Source organism: Chiloscyllium punctatum, chromosome 1, assembly GCF_047496795.1.
Source record: "Chiloscyllium punctatum isolate Juve2018m chromosome 1, sChiPun1.3, whole genome shotgun sequence".
NCBI classification, from domain to species: domain Eukaryota; kingdom Metazoa; phylum Chordata; class Chondrichthyes; order Orectolobiformes; family Hemiscylliidae; genus Chiloscyllium; species Chiloscyllium punctatum.
Genome location: NC_092739.1, coordinates 48,301,305 through 48,316,861, shown reverse-complemented (window position 1 = coordinate 48,316,861; position 15,557 = coordinate 48,301,305). Strand labels below are relative to the sequence as shown.

The 15,557-nt window shown below is 36.2% G+C and overlaps 1 protein-coding gene across 4 annotated transcripts in view; it reads left to right on the top strand.

Annotated features, from left to right (window-relative positions):
- bod1l1 (biorientation of chromosomes in cell division 1-like 1) overlaps window positions 1–15,557 on the top strand; it is a 66,561-nt gene that overhangs the window by 19,414 nt on the left and 31,590 nt on the right. For all 4 annotated transcript variants that reach the window (XR_011954512.1, XM_072555873.1, XM_072555824.1 and 1 more), the window contains exons 3-8: window positions 2,242–2,429; window positions 4,274–4,816; window positions 7,613–7,777; window positions 11,146–11,297; window positions 12,845–12,989; window positions 14,611–14,761. Coding sequence is in view for 3 of the 4 variants with exons in the window: in XM_072555873.1 (XP_072411974.1) it covers window positions 2,242–2,429; window positions 4,274–4,816; window positions 7,613–7,777; window positions 11,146–11,297; window positions 12,845–12,989; window positions 14,611–14,761 (1,344 nt within the window). In the remaining variant the exon portion in view is untranslated. The remainder of the gene's footprint in view (window positions 1–2,241; window positions 2,430–4,273; window positions 4,817–7,612; window positions 7,778–11,145; window positions 11,298–12,844; window positions 12,990–14,610; window positions 14,762–15,557) is intronic.

Here is a 15,557-nt window from a genome sequence, read left to right as displayed (position 1 = left end):
GCTTTACCATTCACATCCCCAGCCTTTTTTTGATGGTACAATTTGCCCATGGCAACATGTCTTCCTGCAGGAAAGGTTTCTGGTGTTCTCATTGAAACAGGGTTTACGATTGTGTTTTTGTAACCGATGTTATGGAACAGACTGAACCACCTCAAAATATATTAAGATAGCCTAGACCCCAACCTTTTCTTATTTTTAAAGGCAGGTGTAAGGCGTTGTTTGCGATGCAACTCAGTTGGTCAAGCTACCAAGCTTGAAGCAAAACACACTTTATTCTTACACTAAGTTAAAATACAAACAAAAGAAAGAAGAATCGGAATAACTTAACTCTATTGGAAAACTTTACAGAATAATAGATTATTTAACTACTAAACGGCAACTGTTCTGATGTAGTAACATTCAGTAAAATAGATTATCCTATAGGCAATTCTAGCAGCATATAGAGAACCGAAGCTTTTAGCTGTAACAGTTAGAAGAATAACAGCTTTAAAGCCCCTGCAACTACTAAAAGTTCAACTAAAATCCTAGTTCTCTGGGCACTTGACCCCACCCCTTCATGCTGTTTCTGTTGTTCCAACTTTCAAAAAAAGAGTCCAAGGCCTCACAAGCTGTTTACTTTATTGACTTGGAACAGATTACTCAGTAACTCTGTCTCAACCTCTCTTCATTAAATAAGCAGGACACCATACATCTCTTAAAGCCACAGTATTGTCACACTGAGTTGATTTTTCCCCTTTTAATCTCTGCAGTATTTGACATGTTGACCATACGATCTGCTCCAAAATGTTTCATTTTTCTCCAGTTCTTCAGGTTTGCCCATGTAGTTTTTATCTAACGATCTAGAGGTAACCATTGAATTTCAAGCAATGGCTGCTTTTCATTTCTTGAAGTTTGGTTAATCTCTTATCAAGAGTTGGAATGTGGAATGATCTAGACAGCTCTTTTTCAGATTGATCCAACATGATGGGCAGAATAAGCTATTCTGTAAATTTTCAATACTTCTACCTGTACTCAGCTTTCTTTCAACACCCTTCAACATTTTTAGAGTTATCACTGTCAGATTAATTACTTCAGATGCCGCAAAGATTTTTTTTGAACATTGGAAAGGGTGAACTCATTTTCCATGGCCTTTGCTCCCTTCTCTCCTAGCACCCGCCCCCCCCATGTGTTTCTCAACAATTTTGGTAATTGTTCAGTCCTGTATTCTATCCATCATATAGTTTGTTTATTTCCATCTCTGCCCTAATTCCTACCATAACTGTTATCACTGAAATCCTTACAGTGAATCCATACTCCGCCCCACTCATGCAGCTCCTTACTCTCCACAAATTCTAGTGTATGCAAAAATAAGCTGCATGTAATCAGTCAAAGTTCTACTTGTGTATCATCAGTTTCAATGATGTACAGTGACTCTCTGTCAGCAGTGCATTTAGTTTCAACTCAAAAGCAGGCATCTGGATGGGTATATGAATACAAAGAGTTCTGGGGGGGTATATGGGCCAAGTGCTGGCAAATGAGACTAGATTAATTTAGAATGTTTGATTGGCATCTGTTTCCATGCTGTATGTCTCCATGTCTGTCTGCTGTGGATGATGATGAATGTCAATAAACGTTACTGAATAATTTTGTTTCTGTGTCTGCAGGTGTGTGCATTTCCTGTGTTTATCTTCGCAAATACTTTAACTTGTTCTGGGCATCTCTTAATCCAATTATGGACTCGCACCATTGCAATATTCCTTTCTGCTACATGCCCAGGAGCAACTGGCCCTCTTTCTCTGGCCATTTCTATATTATCTTCTCCAGTTGCTTTAGCTTCCCTCTAGGTGACAAAGCTTTCAGCTGTAGGGCTTTTTGTTAAAGACATTGCAGAAAATCCTCATGTATTTTTGAAGTGATTTTGCTGGTACTAATCTAGTAATTCATAAAGCAAATATTTTGCATAAAAGTACATGAAGATGGTAGGGACCTCACCTCTGAACTAGGAAGTCTGGGTTCAAGTTCTACCTGCTCCAATGGTGTTTAGTAACATCTCCAATGAGGTTGATGAGAAAATATCTAAATGTTTAACTCGCGTTGCTAGTAGCCTCATTTTTATTGAAGATGTGAATATTATTGTCAATTTGGAAATGTGATTAAAAACATTTATTGATTTATTCAAATTAAAAGCATGAAAACAATGGACAGTATACATAATATATTGTATCAGAATATTCTGGGAAATCACTTTTTATAATTTTACAGATCAGGTATGCTAGAAGTTGGTGTCGACAGGATCATTTCTCAAGTTGTGGATCCAAAGATAAATCACATATTCCGGCCTCAGGTTGAGAAAGCCGTACATGAGTTTTTAGCAACTTTGGATCAGAAAGAAGAGCCTACTGCTATGAGTCTTGTGCCGAACTCTGAGAAATCAGAGCCAACGACTCCAGGTACTACCTGAAAAAGTATACTTCTTATTGTTTCATACAAAAGGTGGTTTTCAAAGATCTCCATTTGATTTACAGCACTTTTTATCACCTATCATTTTGATGAAATATTATCATCTTGAGAGTTGAGAATTATGCTTTTCGTGTAAGCGGTTTCAAGAAGATGAAGAAATGATCTAAAAAAAACTGCAAATTATAGAGAAAGAAATAAGCGATACGTTGTATTTCTGGTGAACAGAGATGATGTCACCCGTGCAGTTAAATGTAAACCAACCTTAGAGCAAAATGTTATCTTAGTGATTGAATTATATCTCCAATAATAATGCTTGTGCACAAAATTTCTGTCTGGTTTGCATTATTTTACAAAGATAACATGGGTTCTCTGGATTGAACCAGTTGAACTTTCAGAATCTTGTGAATAAGCATTCCTATAACCAAAGTGTAATTATAGATGATGTTTCCATCTTTGAGTTAAACAGATTAATCTGGACTTTGCAATAAAAATAATGGTGATGCTATCATTGCTCATTGTTGTTAACAAGTAAATTGAGCATTTCTAGCATGGTTCAATGTGGAAATTATGGAGTTGCAATCTTAAGGTCTGTTCTTGGTCTTTTCAATCGTCATTGAGAGGCTCAGCATTTAAATATATGGAAAGATGTGAATTTGGAGTACTTATGCTCTACATAGTCACAAAGCATGCCAGAAAAGGTTAGGTTTTGTCCATTCAAGTAAGTGCATTCTTCATGGTGTGATAAGTCTGACTGCGACGAAGATGCTTTACATGTAATATTGATTGGAAGACTTTGTGGAAAAAGGAATTCATTCCAAGTTCTGTAACATAAGTGGACTGGTTTTCCTTGAGGGTAATTGAAAGAATAATAGACATTTGCATTTTTTCTTAAGTAAAGCTTCCTAGAAATCTCAAAACTGGTGAAAACCTGTTTTGCTTCAGACTCTGTTAAGGTTGGGTTTCGACAGTAACTGGCTTGAAAAGGTTTTTGTTTGACTTGAATCATTTGGAAACTGAGAACAAGGTGGGTTGGCTGAAAGCTTGCTGTTCATCTCTCCTAAGTAAGCTGTGTCTGCCAGATGTCAGAGACATTGTGCAAATTTAGTGATTTGACGACACTTGCGAGAACATCAGAGCACCAGACTCTGGAAGCTCTTAACAGTTTATCTTTTTTGCCTTCAAGATCAACCCTTTAACTATTGTGTTTTTGTTTCAGAAACATTAACTTTACTTTCTGTGCACAGTTACCAGACGTGCTGAATTTCTCCAGCAATTTCAGTTTTTGTTTCAGATCTACAGCATCCATAGTTCCTTGTTATAGTTTGCCAGATAGCCGTTCCTTACTAAAAAGTTTTTAATGCCCCTTCCATAGGTGACTTATTGCTGTGAGGCTCAACATCACCGTTGGCAACAGACAATTTTGTTTCTACGCCACGTAGTTTCATCAACTGTTGTAGCAACAGAGTGAAAAGCACAAGATGAGGCACATCTCTAGTCCTTCACCTTTTCCTGGACTCTCTTTCCTTGCAAGCACAAAAACATGATGCAACCTTAAATGATGGTACCTGGTCATGATAGGCAGGAGAGCAAAATGATAACAGGCTTCTGTGTATTATTATGATTATGATAAATAATTTCTTGGAAAATGCAATAGGTGGTCTCCCTGTATTTAACTGAACTTTCTGCAGAATACAAGTCTAAGCGTTGTATTTCAATTATGCTTTGTTTGCAATGCACAATATTCTGAACAAGTAAAATTATGTATATGTTGTGTTAAATATAATTTGATCATTTCCGATACAATTGGATTACAATTAATGTTTTCAACTTGTAGGTGTTTCGTCTACTGGTCCAAGTACAAGCAAAGCTGATGATGCTCTTTCTATTCTGGACACAATAACCTCACTTAATCAGGAAGCCAGTGCGGCCAGGTCTACAGTAGAAAATGCATCCAATAAGAATGGTGAAAAGAGCTCCAAGAAAAACCTTACTTCAGAATTCAAGTCACAACAAAGTTTTGATTTGGGAATGGAGAAAGATCGCACTAATGAAGAGTTAGAAAAGCTTGCATTAGAAACCAAAATAGATGATGGAAGGATTTGTTCTAAGTCAGAAGGCTCAAATAACATTTTGATGCCTGTGAAGGATTTTGAGGAAAAAAATGCAACATCTGAGATCATTGAAGAATGTCTTGAAGAAATGAATGCAATAAAGGACAAAATTGATAAGGAGGATAAGAAGGATGTTATAAGAAAGGATGAATATTCTGGATTTTCAAAGGAGGAAAGAAGAGGAAAGGGAAAAGAATATGAATCTATGAAATACATCACTGCGGCTCTATCCATTAAGCAGAAAGCCAAGGAAAACTTAAAGAAAGGTAGTGTGAATTCTTCATTGTAGTTTGCACCAGCAGACATTTTTAAAACTCTGCACATTTTGATTAATGTGCATGCAGCTATAACAGATAATCAGTAAAATACCAGTGAATACCTAGTAACTAAAGCATGTTTAAAATACAAGGGGATTAAAATATTGAGCTTTGTTCCTTGAGTATTATTTTTGAGACTGAAAGTTTTAAAAAGTTCACGTTGAATGAATATATACAGAAAAATGAATTTGTCAAAATGATTTGTGAAATTTTGTTCATATCTTTTGGTGGTCTTAAATATGAGTCTTTCCTTTTCAAATGGATACTTGCACTGCCAATACCTATCTCAAAATCTATCTTTCCCATGTACATAATATAGCTTTGCAAGGTGCTGCAAGCAAAATTGATAATTACTGACTAATATATCTACACTGATTATTTCTAACAAATAATTTTTACAATAATAAAGCATTTCCAAACAGGGAATGTTTAGTTATTTCCATGTTAAACTACACAAAGCATTGCGAATAATGTTTGAGATAGAGAGACAAATTTTGTGAGGCTATTTGATGTAGGTATGCTGCAAATAAATTAATAAAACTCCAGCAGTGGCACTAAGTGGATTTTGATGGCATCTGTCAAAGAATACTGAGAAAAGTTGTACTGGGAATGAGCTTTTAGCTTATCTTTCAAGCAGCTTTTGATATAATGTATCTGATCGATTGCCAAAGTGACATGTCTACTGAGGAGTTCATTCAGGACAGCTGACATGGCTTTGTGAAAGTCAATTTGTCACAAATTTAATGGAGTTCTGTAGGAATTAACATTCTATTAATGAAAGAAATGTCGTGGATAAAATATCTGTGATTTTCGAAGGACGATTGAAGTGTGAAATATGAAGTTTGCTCATTTAAAAATTAATCTGCACACTAATAAAGGGAACATGAAAGCCATCTGGATAAAGAGTTGGTTAAAAAACAGAAACCAGATCAGCAATTAATTAATATTTTTAACACTGGAGAGATGTAAAGATAATGAAACCTGACCGTCAGCGTTTAACTAATTTTTCTATATAAGTGATCTAGACCTGGATCTAGGAAGCACAAAATTAATTTGTGCACGTTGAAATTTGCTTAATTTTAAAGTGATAAATTGATTAAGAGGTAGGTAAACCCACAGTGAAAATAAATTAATACACATTTTTGAAAATAAAAGGCATGAAAGTCTGCAGAAGAGATTCAATAAAAATATCAATTGTGTTTCATGAAACAGAAATTCACTTACAATTCACATTTAAAACTAAATCTTTAATTTGGTTTATCTACTTTCTTTGCATGTATTCATCACCATCCACCAATTTTAATATGCCATTCAGGTCTTTCTGATGTGGGAGGGTTCTTTTTTATACTAGTCTGTTTCTGCTTCTGAGATGTTCATCTCAGGTCCATGCTTTGCCACATGTCTTTTGTATGATAACTTATCCCATGCTTTTAAATACTCATACAAGCTACATTCATTGTATTTTTTATAATATCTACTACTGCAAGTGATTCTGTTAAATTGTTCATACTTGACCTGCAGTTTAGAAATCTATGCTAACTGTCCCCTGAATAACTAATTGACCTATAATTTTCTGGTTCTATATTTTGCTCATTATCAGGAGTAATAGCAGGCATTCTGCAATTCTTGATGTCCATTTTGTGCACTTAGTTCTTCTATAACGGAATGGTTGTGTTCTTGTGTAACCTCGCACTATGGAAAAATCGCACTTTAGAAACAGTGTTTAAAGTGTTGTTGATGTAATCGCGTTACAACTAACACATGTTTTAAAAGTTTGTGCTTTAGAAACTGCGTCCCCAATTCGTTAATCACGTTACAGAGAATTCACGTTAACCAAACATGCATTATAGTGGAAAGGCCTGTATTCCGTAAACTACTTGAAAATTCTAGCTGGAGCCTCCATTATATCTTGGGATGGTAGATGTAAATCCAAGTTCCTGTAATTTGTCTGTATGAACATGAGCCTCCAGTATTAGATGTACACGCACCTCTGACAATTCTACAACATTGTATCACACAACTGTGTAAAAAGCTAGTGTTTCATTTCAGCCATTGCCTCTTGCTGAAACTCACTTTATGTACATTGTCTTTTAATTGACTTAACCATATTGGACATCCTCTGCATATTCAGTTACTTTGTAAGATGAATAGAGTGGGGGAAGCGATGGCCTCGTGGTATTATTGCTGGACTGTTAATCTAGAGGCCCAGATAATGTACTAGGGACCAGGGTTGGATTCCCACCACAGCAGATGGTGGAATTAGAATTAAGTAAATATTTGGAATTAAAAATCTAACGATGACTCATGAGTCGCATTGCTGATTGTTGGGACAATCCCATCTGGTTTAGGGAAGGAAACTGCCATCCTTACCTAGTCTGGCTTACATGCAACTCCAAACCACAGCAATGTGGTTGACTCTTGACTGCCCTCTGGGCAATTTGGGATGGGCAATAAATGGTGCCTAGCCAGCGACCCCCTCATCCCATGAATGATAAAGATGTAAAACTATATTTTAATATTTCAGAATCATGACTGGTTGCAATACCAATATAATACATTGTCTGTACTCCACTCCAGGAAGGTGGTTTACAGGTACAGTCGATTACAGTTTTTTAAAAAAATTTAGTTGAGAGAAAGATAAAGTATGGGACAAAACTGTCCAGTAGAATTTTTTTGGAAATTAGTTTCTAAGAGAAATTTCACATTTTTGGAATTTTAAAGCTAAACTACATTGTCATTTTTCAGAATATTCTTTTGAGGATTCTGATTTTGAAGGCCTTAGCGACATCACTGTAAGTTCAGTCCATACCAGTGATCTGTCGTCTTTTGATGTGGATGATGATGAAGAGGAGGAGGGTGAAATTGCAGCTTCTGACAGCACTGAAGACAACCAAGAACAAAGTTCAGAAGGTACTGCATCTATTTTCAATAACTTGTGTCATTCATCAGGTTTATTGTGAGCCAAGATGAACAAAAGATTAAGCTATGTAGTCACACTATATAATTTATTTATTTCAGATAATTTATTTCACATTCAGTGTCAAATTCATGAACACTAGTCTCCAAAAGTTAATATTTTAGCTGTAGATCATCCTTCAAAACTGAAAATTAAAATATAAGCAAGGCGTTAAATACTAGTTATTTTAGTCCCAGCTTGTTGTTGAGTATCTAAGCTTGTTATTGAGTATCTGTTTTGAGGACTATGCAAAGCTGAATCAGTTTATATTGAAATAACGTGCGTGTAGTCTCCGTATTTTCTGAGTTTATTATTTGACTATTACATGATGTAACTCCATAAATTTGAAAGTAAAATTGCAAAACTGGTTTAAAAGTCATCTTACTTTGAAAACATGTTAGATCTTATAAGGAACTACTTAATATGTAATGTACTTTGTGTCAAAGTAAGTCTTGCTTAGATTCACCACTTGGGTTAAAATAGCAGAAAAGTTTTGCTAATACCAAAAGGAGAGTCATTAAGGAAATTTTGTATCATCAACATTTTACATCTAGAAAGATATGACATTGCGTTTTGCATACAGTAGTGTCATCAAATAATGACAGTGCAGAATGACTCCATTTGATCTGTTGGATCTGTGCTGGCTTTCTATCAGTCCAATTTATTATTCCACTCGCTGCCCCTCTGCCAGAAATCTGCACTTTTCTCTCTTTCAGATGTTTATCCTGTTCTCTTTTTTGAAAGCCACAGCTGAATTTGTCTCCAACACCTTTTCAAGAAGTGCATTCTATTTCATAACCACACATTGTACTAAAAAGGCCATTCCTCCTATTGTCTTTGGTTCTTCTGCCAGCCACTTTAAATTTAATGACATCTGGTTCCTGTCCCTTTTGTCAATGGGAATAGTTTCTTTCTATTTTGTCTTCATGGCCCTTCATGATCTTCAACAAATCTATCAAATCTCCACTTCTCTAAAGATAACCATCCAAATTTATCAGTTTATCGACATAACTGGAGTTTCTCATCCCTCGAACTATCTTTTCTGCACCTTCTCAAATCATTCGCATCCTTCCCAAAGTCTGGTGCCCAGAAGTGAAAGCAATGCCTCAATTAAGGCAAATCAATCTTTTACAAACATTCATTCCAATATTCTTGGTTTTGTACTCTGTTGACTTTATAAATTCAGGATCCTCTTTGTTTATGAACTCAGGAACCTATTCTGCCATCTGTGGTTATTTTTGCACATATGCCCATAGGTTTCTCTGTTCCTGCACCCCCTTTACAATTGTGCCTTTAGTTTATATAGTTTCTCCACATCTTTCATATCCAAATATGTCACTTTGCATCATCTGCATTAAATTGCAACTCCCATGAATCTGGTAATTTCATCAGCCTGTTTATGCTTTGAATTCTTTTACTATCCATCTCACAGTTTAGTACTTTAACTTTTGTGTCATCTGTAAATTTTGATCTTGAACCTTGTACTCACAAGTTTAGATCATTGATAAATACAGAATAACAATGATCTTAGTACTGAACCCTGGGAATCCCTTGTGTACCTACCTTCAATTGCTGAAGCAACCATTTGTCAATGCTATTCCTTTTCATTTTGCAAACTTTGTTTCCCTTATATTCCATGCACTAGTGCTAACCCTAACCTTATCGCTGAAAACCATATTGTTTGGGACTTCATTGAACACTATTTGCAAGTTCATTGACATCATGTTAACTGCATTACCCCCTCTGTTTCCTCAGCACAAGAATATTTTAAAACTTAGTCAAGTTATTTAAGCATTAGGTAACTAAAATAATTAGAATATTTTGTGACTAAGAATTACTTTGGGTAAGTACCTCAACTGTTTTCATAACCAAATAAAATGTTTTTTAAATCTAACTTTTTTTGGAATAAGTAAAGCAGTCAAAACAGCAACTTTCACGCATTTTATTTCTTGCTGTCAAATTTGTGCAGGCTCTTGTTAGACAGCATTTAGAAGATATTTCTATTGTATGGAGAGACTAGGACTATAGGTACAGCCTCAGAGTGAATGGAAAACCTTTTAGAACTGACACGTGACAGAATTTCTTCAACCAGAATATGGTGAATCTGTGGGACTCATTGAATGTCTTTAGGATAGGTTCTTAATTAGTAATGGGGCAAAGTCAAGTGAATGAAGTTGAGAAACATTTCAGCTATACTTGAATGGTAGAGCAGACTTGTGGGCTGAATGGCTTAATCCTGCTGCGATAGCTTATGGTGTTGTGGCATCTGAAAACTAAAAATGTCCTTCATCTGAACAATATTTGGTCCTGAGGCTTTTGTACTAACAATTCCAAACTGCATACTCCATCTGCTAACTTGCTGTCCACTCATTTGACCTTTCTGTATCTTTTTGCTGCATTTTTTTTCTCAACTTGCTTTGTTTTCTCAACTAACTTGGGGTACATTAGAATTGGTTTCTGCCTGTAAGGGACCAATGTTTGCTTTAATGAGACTTAATCTTTTTATCGACTCATTAAAAACTCTTTCAATTGATATTTATATACCTTGCTAGTTTGGACTCATTCTTTATATCCCCTTTCAACATTTGGGCACCCTTTGCTGGCTTTGAAAAGACTGAACCATCAGACTTTATAATCTTTGTAACAATGTAAGTTTTGACCTTCAACTAGGACTGTCTTTAACTTTGTGTGAAGGCAAAGATGGATCTTTTGTACTGGCCTGTTTCCACACTCTAAGGATTCTAAGATATGTACACTATCTGTCCTCTCCTCAATAATCTGTTGAGTTGATCATGAACTTTATAGAATCAATTTTGCATGTGCAGCTGCCAATAGAAAGCAAAAGCATATTGAGAGTACAGATTAGTGTATAAAATTTCCATTTTCACATTAAATAGTAGCAGATAGCACATTTGCACATGAAATTAAATTTGTCAAATATCCTTAAAGAACAATATTGTGGTATGTTGTGTGTTTTAGATATACTGCATCAGTAATTATATATAAGCAAGAATGCCAAATCATTTATTACTTAAAAATAAGTGTCAAGTTGTTAGATGCGTAAGTAATTTGATGTCACAAATCATTAGTGAGGGGACACCCAAAATTAAGCACACACCACGTGGTAATCCCTTCACTGAAAGAAAAAGCAGCATGTCTAAAGAAAGTGTTCACTGGGGGCAATTCCAGTATAAAACAGCATGCTTCTCTGTGTTCATCCATCTCATGAGTATGGTATATTGTTCTGAGGAGTCAGGAAACTGAAGAAAAAATAAAGTAAATAATTTTGGGCAGGTTTTGATCAAATATTATCTTTATTTAGAAAAAGATACTAAGTTGGAAACAAACGAGGAACAAAAGGAGGGACGAGCAAAACCCATGCGACATCCATACATCCACAAACCGTTTCTATATTCAAAGTATTATAGTGATTCAGATGATGAAGAAACAGTAGTTCAGCGTCGACAGTCAATCGTAAGTTTGAGCTATTGCTTATTGCTGTTGCTAGTTTGAAAGTTTATACTTTGAATTGGAGGTTGTGGAATGAATGAGATAATTCGATGAAGTGGTTGATGTTTGTATCTTAGTTTTATGCTACTGGTATGTTAGATAATTGACTTTGTAAATTTACTGGCTTTGAGCTCAACTTGTTGCAGACCTAGAGAGGTTTGCTAATTTTTTAATTTTATTTGTTATTAATTTGGTTATTGCACTGTCATGTTAAATTATTCTCAGCCACTTACTTTGCAGACAAGGATTCTAATTTAACAATAACAAAGTATTGGGCAGTACGGAACAGATTTGGTAGATCTGTGGAGAAGGGAATAGTGTTGTGATTTCAGGTTGATGATCTTTTGCCAGAGCTAAGAATGTTAAATGTACCAAAGTTCTGGGTACTGAGACAGTATGAAAGGGAAAGTCTGTGATTGCTTGGAAGGCTAGTGAGGTTAGCTGATGAAAAGTGGTACAAGGCAAAAATGTGTGTCAATGGATCACAACACAAAGGGACAAAGTAAGGAAATGAATGATGTGTCTCATAGAGATATAAAAGCAAATATCAAAGTTATCACCAACAGCTATGATAAGATAAAAAATAGGGCAGAAATTATGATCTAAAATTGTTGAAATTGATATCTGGCCCAGATGGATGTAAAGTGCTTCATTGAAAGATGAGATGCTGTTCCTTAAGATAAAGGACGAGTTCAGAATGGAAAGAAGAATCAAAATGGCAATGGCAATGGCCAGAAGCCCATGGTTATGCTTTGGACTGAACACAGCATCTCTTTTGTTCTCTTCTCTTACTGTACCCACTTTTCTGTCTTTGTACTTGCTTAAAACTTGTTACATCTCTAGGTTTTTCCAATCAAAAGGTATTAGACCTAAAAAGTTAACTATGCCACTTTGCATGAATATTTTCTGAGAAATTTCCAGCATTTTCTGTTTTTATTTGATTTATAGCTTCTGTGCTGTTTTCTTTGGCATTTTATCTGTTCCTCTTTGAGATGACAATTGTGAACTTCACTTGTCATCTGTGACTTAGTTCTCATTGCATAACTGAAAAATATTTGGAAAGTAATGCTGGGATATTAATCTAGGATTGTGCAAACTGAAGTATGGGAACCACAAAATAAGTGCTTTCTTCATACCAATCTAATGACGTCAGGAGCCAGCTAAATTGTACTAGATATATTTAATTTAAAACTTATTTATGTTTTAGCTTAAAATGCTGAACATTGCCACGTTACTGGTTTCACTTTTAACAAGTTTGGAATATAAGTCCAAATGCATTCATAGGAAAGCACCTTAGCCACTTACCGTGCAAGGCATGAATCTTAAGTAGCAAGTACAATATAAGCCAATACTGAAATATCCAAATAGAAGATAAAAACAGTTGGCAGCCATGTAACAAGCACAGCTATGAGCAGAATTTGAGCTTAACTGGCAGTTCTTAGCTATAACTGAAAGCTATGTATTGTGCACACTAGAAGTAATTGAAATGCTGTTATCGTCTATTTACATAGGCGAAAGAGAAAGCAGAACGGTTACTTAGGCGGCAGTGGAACAGGGAGAGAAGAGATGATAAGCACAAACAGGTGGAAACTGATAAAGACAGACCACCAGAGGAGAGATGCAGTGATGAAGAACGTCACCACACACTGCAAAAAGGTAGTTAGCTCTTTATTTCAAAGTTGCAAATGCTATGCATTTACTGTCAGACATTAAGTAGTTATTTTGTGTTTCCCAAATGATTTAATCCAGTTTAATATATTTTTCTTAACAAAATCTTTCATAGAATCCTAGAGTTGTACAGCACAGAAACAGACCCTTCGGTCCAACTCCATCCATGCTGACTAGACACCCTACATGAATCAGTCTCATTTGTCAGCAATTGGCCCATATCCGTCTACACTCTTCCTATTCACCTACCCATCTAGATATCTTTTAAATGTTATAATTGTATCAGCCTCAAACCACTTCCTCTGGCAGCTCATTCCATACATGCACCAGTTACTTGGTGAAGAAGTTGCCTTTGAGGTTCCTTTTAAATCTGTCCCCCTCACCTTAAACTTATGCCCTCTAGTTTTTGGACTCCCCTCCTCTGGGGAAAAGGCCTTGACTAATTCACCCTATCCAAGTCCCTCATGATTTTATAAATTCCTATAAACATCATCCTTCTCACTCTCCAGGGAAAATAGCCCAAGCCTATTCAGCCTCTCTAAAGCTCAAATCTTCGTAACATCCTTGCTCTAGCAGGGAGACCAGAATTGCACACAGTATTCCAAAAGTGGCCTAACCTATGTTCCATACAACCCTAACATGATTTCCCAAATCTCATAATCCATGCACTGACCAATAAATACAAGCGTACCAAATGCCCCCTTCATTATCCTGTCGACACAAGAACCTCAATTATCCGAACGAGATGGGCAGATAATCAGATAATTGATTATTCGGTTAATTGATTCAATGCCTCTCCTCTGGGATTCAGAGTTTTCTAAAGCTTCCTTTTTCCTTGCTCTGCCTGCCTTGCTCCCCCTCGAGGTTTGTTTCTGAGCAGACACAGTTGTGTGTAAGGGATCTTCAGCACTGCTGAAGCCCCCCCCCCCCGCCAATCAGTTCAATGGGCTTGACACAATGAGCACTTGCTAAGTCCACTCCCTATTCAGGAGACTAGGCAGCAGCACACCGCGCGTTAAGAAACTATGAACCTGCACTCAATTACAATGTATGTAGTCAAACTGTTTAGGAATTCTTACCTTCAAAAGTGTACCCAGATGCATGTATCCTCATGAGAGAATTCCCTCCATGTATCAATCTGTGATATCAGTCGCCCCCATCAGGTTGGCTCAAGGCTCTGGAATAAATTGAATGTGTCAACCAGTGTTGAAAACATTTTCCTTGCTGATTAGTTAGAACTATGTGGAAATTAATTTATAGTCATGTTTATCAAGATTTACAGGTCTTTTGTTATCATGACTTGATGCAAAATATTCCTGTTAGTGGAGTCTGTAAACTTGTAAAACATTTTGTCAATTTCTTGTCTGTGCAAACAGGTTATATAGAATGTTTCTAAAATGGCATTAAGCAATGTACTTCCATGTTCTTAGCTGAAAACCAAGTGTGTAAGACTAATATGCTAAGAACTGCAATTTGGTTCTTTGACATTGTGATCCTTCAATGTTAGCATTTGGTCTTGCGTATTTATTAAATTTTGGGTATTTAAAGTGTCTGAAGATTAAATTCTAATTATTTTTATTCTCTCTCTCTCCCTTAATATTTATTCCAGGTGTTGGCAGTAATTCAGATGTTGTGATGAATTCAAGGAAAATGCAACAGTCAACAGCCCTAAATTCTAAAGTAAATAAAGCAACATTGAAAGAACAAAGGGTCTTAGAGAAAAAAGTGGCATTAAGAAGAAAAAGAAAGCGAGATTTAAGGTATGATAATTCCTCTGGCATTGTCTGAGGAAGCAAATTTCCTTGGATAACTGATAAAATGACTCGTAATGTACATGACCTATGTTAGCCTGCAGTATCCCAAATCATTCCATTGTAGAAAGAGGCCATTTAGTCCATCATGCAACTCGCCATTTGGATACAAAATTGGCTTGAAGGTAGGAGACAGGTTGGAGGGTTGCTTTTCAGACTAGAGGCCTGTGATCAGTGGTGTGCTGCAAGCATCGCTGCTGGACCCACTGCTTTTTGTCATTTATGTAAATGATTCAGATTTGTTATGAAGATGTGGATGCAGCACCAAGTGTTCTTAATAAGGCAACAGTGTAACGTGGGGTCGGGCAACTCAATTAGTTCATCGCCTGGAGACAAAAACAAATTTGAATTTGGCCAATCAGTTTAAATTATACTCCCAAAAAAAAGCCAGTTTCCAATCCTGTTTGAATTGAGTATATTGACAATCTTAAAAACCAGTAACACAATCCGATGTCCTGGGGTATAAGACTGGGGGAAAATTGAACAGTTGAGGTGAGTACGGTCAAGTTCTAGCATGTAACAGACTGCTTGAAAAGAATATCCCTTTTAAAAGTACCTTTTCGATCAGTAACCTGTGACACAGAAATTCCTAACAAGGAGAAGGTAAGACTCGGGAAGATCCGAAGACAAGAACCTACAGCTGCCTCGTTTTGAGATAAGTGGTGTTGTTTTATAAATCTTAATTGGGAGTTTTATCAGGCTAGTATTGTAGAAGGGAAGGTAGGTTAGAGAAAGAAATTGTAAG